Consider the following 1,666-nt stretch of genomic DNA (forward strand, 5'->3'; position numbering starts at 1 on the left):
TGAGTTAGTGTGAGTGTGTGTTAGTGAGCTGTGGTGTTGAGCCCAGGAGCTGTTGCTTGTTCCGAGGCTGTGTCTGGTGTTTCAGGCCGGATTGTGAATCTCTCCGGATACCGGCTTGACCTCAGTGTGGAATTCTCGGAATCGTTGAAGCGACTGTACAGCAGCCGGGCAGGATGTGACCTGAATATCTCTGTGAGTACAGCAGAGGGTGGCCGGGAGCTGCTGAGGAGCTGTGTCCATCGGTTAATCTTTAACCTGCAGACTGATGGAAACCTGATCAGTAAAAGCTCCAACAACACCTTCCACATGGTCGTCTCGCGGGACTGCCTCCAGTTTGTTCAGGATTTCATCAGGTAGGTACAGGCTCGATGGGCCAAAGGGCCTCTTGTGCACTGTCTGATTCCATGAAGTGTAAATAAACTGCACAGCAAACCAAATCAAATCCCCTTCCCGTGAGGAATTCTCCAACTGAGAATGTTTCAGGAATGGTTCAAATCCAACCGAAGCTGCTGCTGGAACTCAACCCCCAAATACATCTTAAATTAAACTCTGGGTTTATTTTGGTGACTGTCCGGCTGGGTCCCTAAGGGAAGGAGATCTGCCCCCTGCATTGGTCTAGCCTCTGGGTGAGCCCAGAGCCAGTACAGTCAGGGTGACTCTCAGTGTCCCAGTGAAATGTACCAGCTCGCCCCTCAGTTGGGCCAGGGGTTATGAGGCCTGGGGCAAGGAGGTTCATCTGTATTTTGGGAAGGGGAGGCTGAGGAATTCCCTGCCACAGAAAACCATCATGTGTTTCCAAGGAAGAGTGAGGGAAATCTCTTGCAGGGAACAGGATCCTGAGGCCTGAGGGAGGGTGGGATCAGCCAAGATCACATTGTGTGGTGGAGCAGGTTCAAAGGGCCGAGTGGCCTCGTCCTGTCCCTGTCTGCTAGCTTCAGTCAGAGTTATTGTGTTTCTTTCTTTCCTGTGTGTTGAGGTGGTTTTGGAACACTGTTCTTGTCTTTCACTGTGCAGACCAGGGTAAAGTATTTACTCCAGACCCCCTTGCCCCATTACCATTACCCCCCGTCCCACCCTTCATCCCTTACGGTGGGTACTTCCATCAGCTCACAGATTGCTCTCCTTCTTTATTTTTGTGGAGATGACTCTCCCCTGTGCACAATCCCTGAGCTGAGACAGAACACATTAACTATCACCTCCTTCATAGATCACAGATCAGTACAGTACAGTGCAGGCCCTTCAGCCCTCGATGTTGTGCTGACCTTTTATCCTACTGTAAGATCAGACTAACCTCCATACCCTTCAGTTTATTATCATCCATGGGCCTATCCAAGAGTCGCTTAAGTGTCCCTCATGTAACTGACTCTACTCCCACCGCTGGCAGTGCATTCCACATCCCCCCCCCACTCTCTGTGTAGAGAACCTCCCTCTGCCATCTCCCCTAAACCTTCCTCCAATCACATTAAAATTATACCCTCTCTTGATAACCATTTCCGCCCTGGGAAAAAGTCTCTGCCTATCCACTCTGTCTATGCCTCTCACCATCTTGTACACCTCTATCAAGTCACCTCTCATCCTTCTTAGCTCCAATGAGAAACCCCTAGCTCCCTCAACCTTTCTTCATAAAACACACCCTCCAGTCCAGGCAGCATCCTGGGAAATCTCC

At 50.5% G+C, this 1,666-nt stretch overlaps 1 protein-coding gene across 1 annotated transcript in view; it reads left to right on the top strand.

The window, feature by feature from the left end:
- Nucleotides 1-254: 254 nt before the first annotated feature.
- The window catches only part of LOC122547924 (galectin-3-binding protein-like), a 9,699-nt gene continuing 8,287 nt past the window's right edge, over nucleotides 255-1,666 (top strand). Inside the window, exon 1 of the mRNA XM_043686482.1 lies at nucleotides 255-353. Coding sequence (XP_043542417.1) covers nucleotides 307-353 — 47 coding nt within the window. The 5' untranslated portion in view covers nucleotides 255-306. The remainder of the gene's footprint in view (nucleotides 354-1,666) is intronic.

This window comes from Chiloscyllium plagiosum, unplaced genomic scaffold, assembly GCF_004010195.1.
Source record: "Chiloscyllium plagiosum isolate BGI_BamShark_2017 unplaced genomic scaffold, ASM401019v2 scaf_2479, whole genome shotgun sequence".
Taxonomy (NCBI): domain Eukaryota; kingdom Metazoa; phylum Chordata; class Chondrichthyes; order Orectolobiformes; family Hemiscylliidae; genus Chiloscyllium; species Chiloscyllium plagiosum.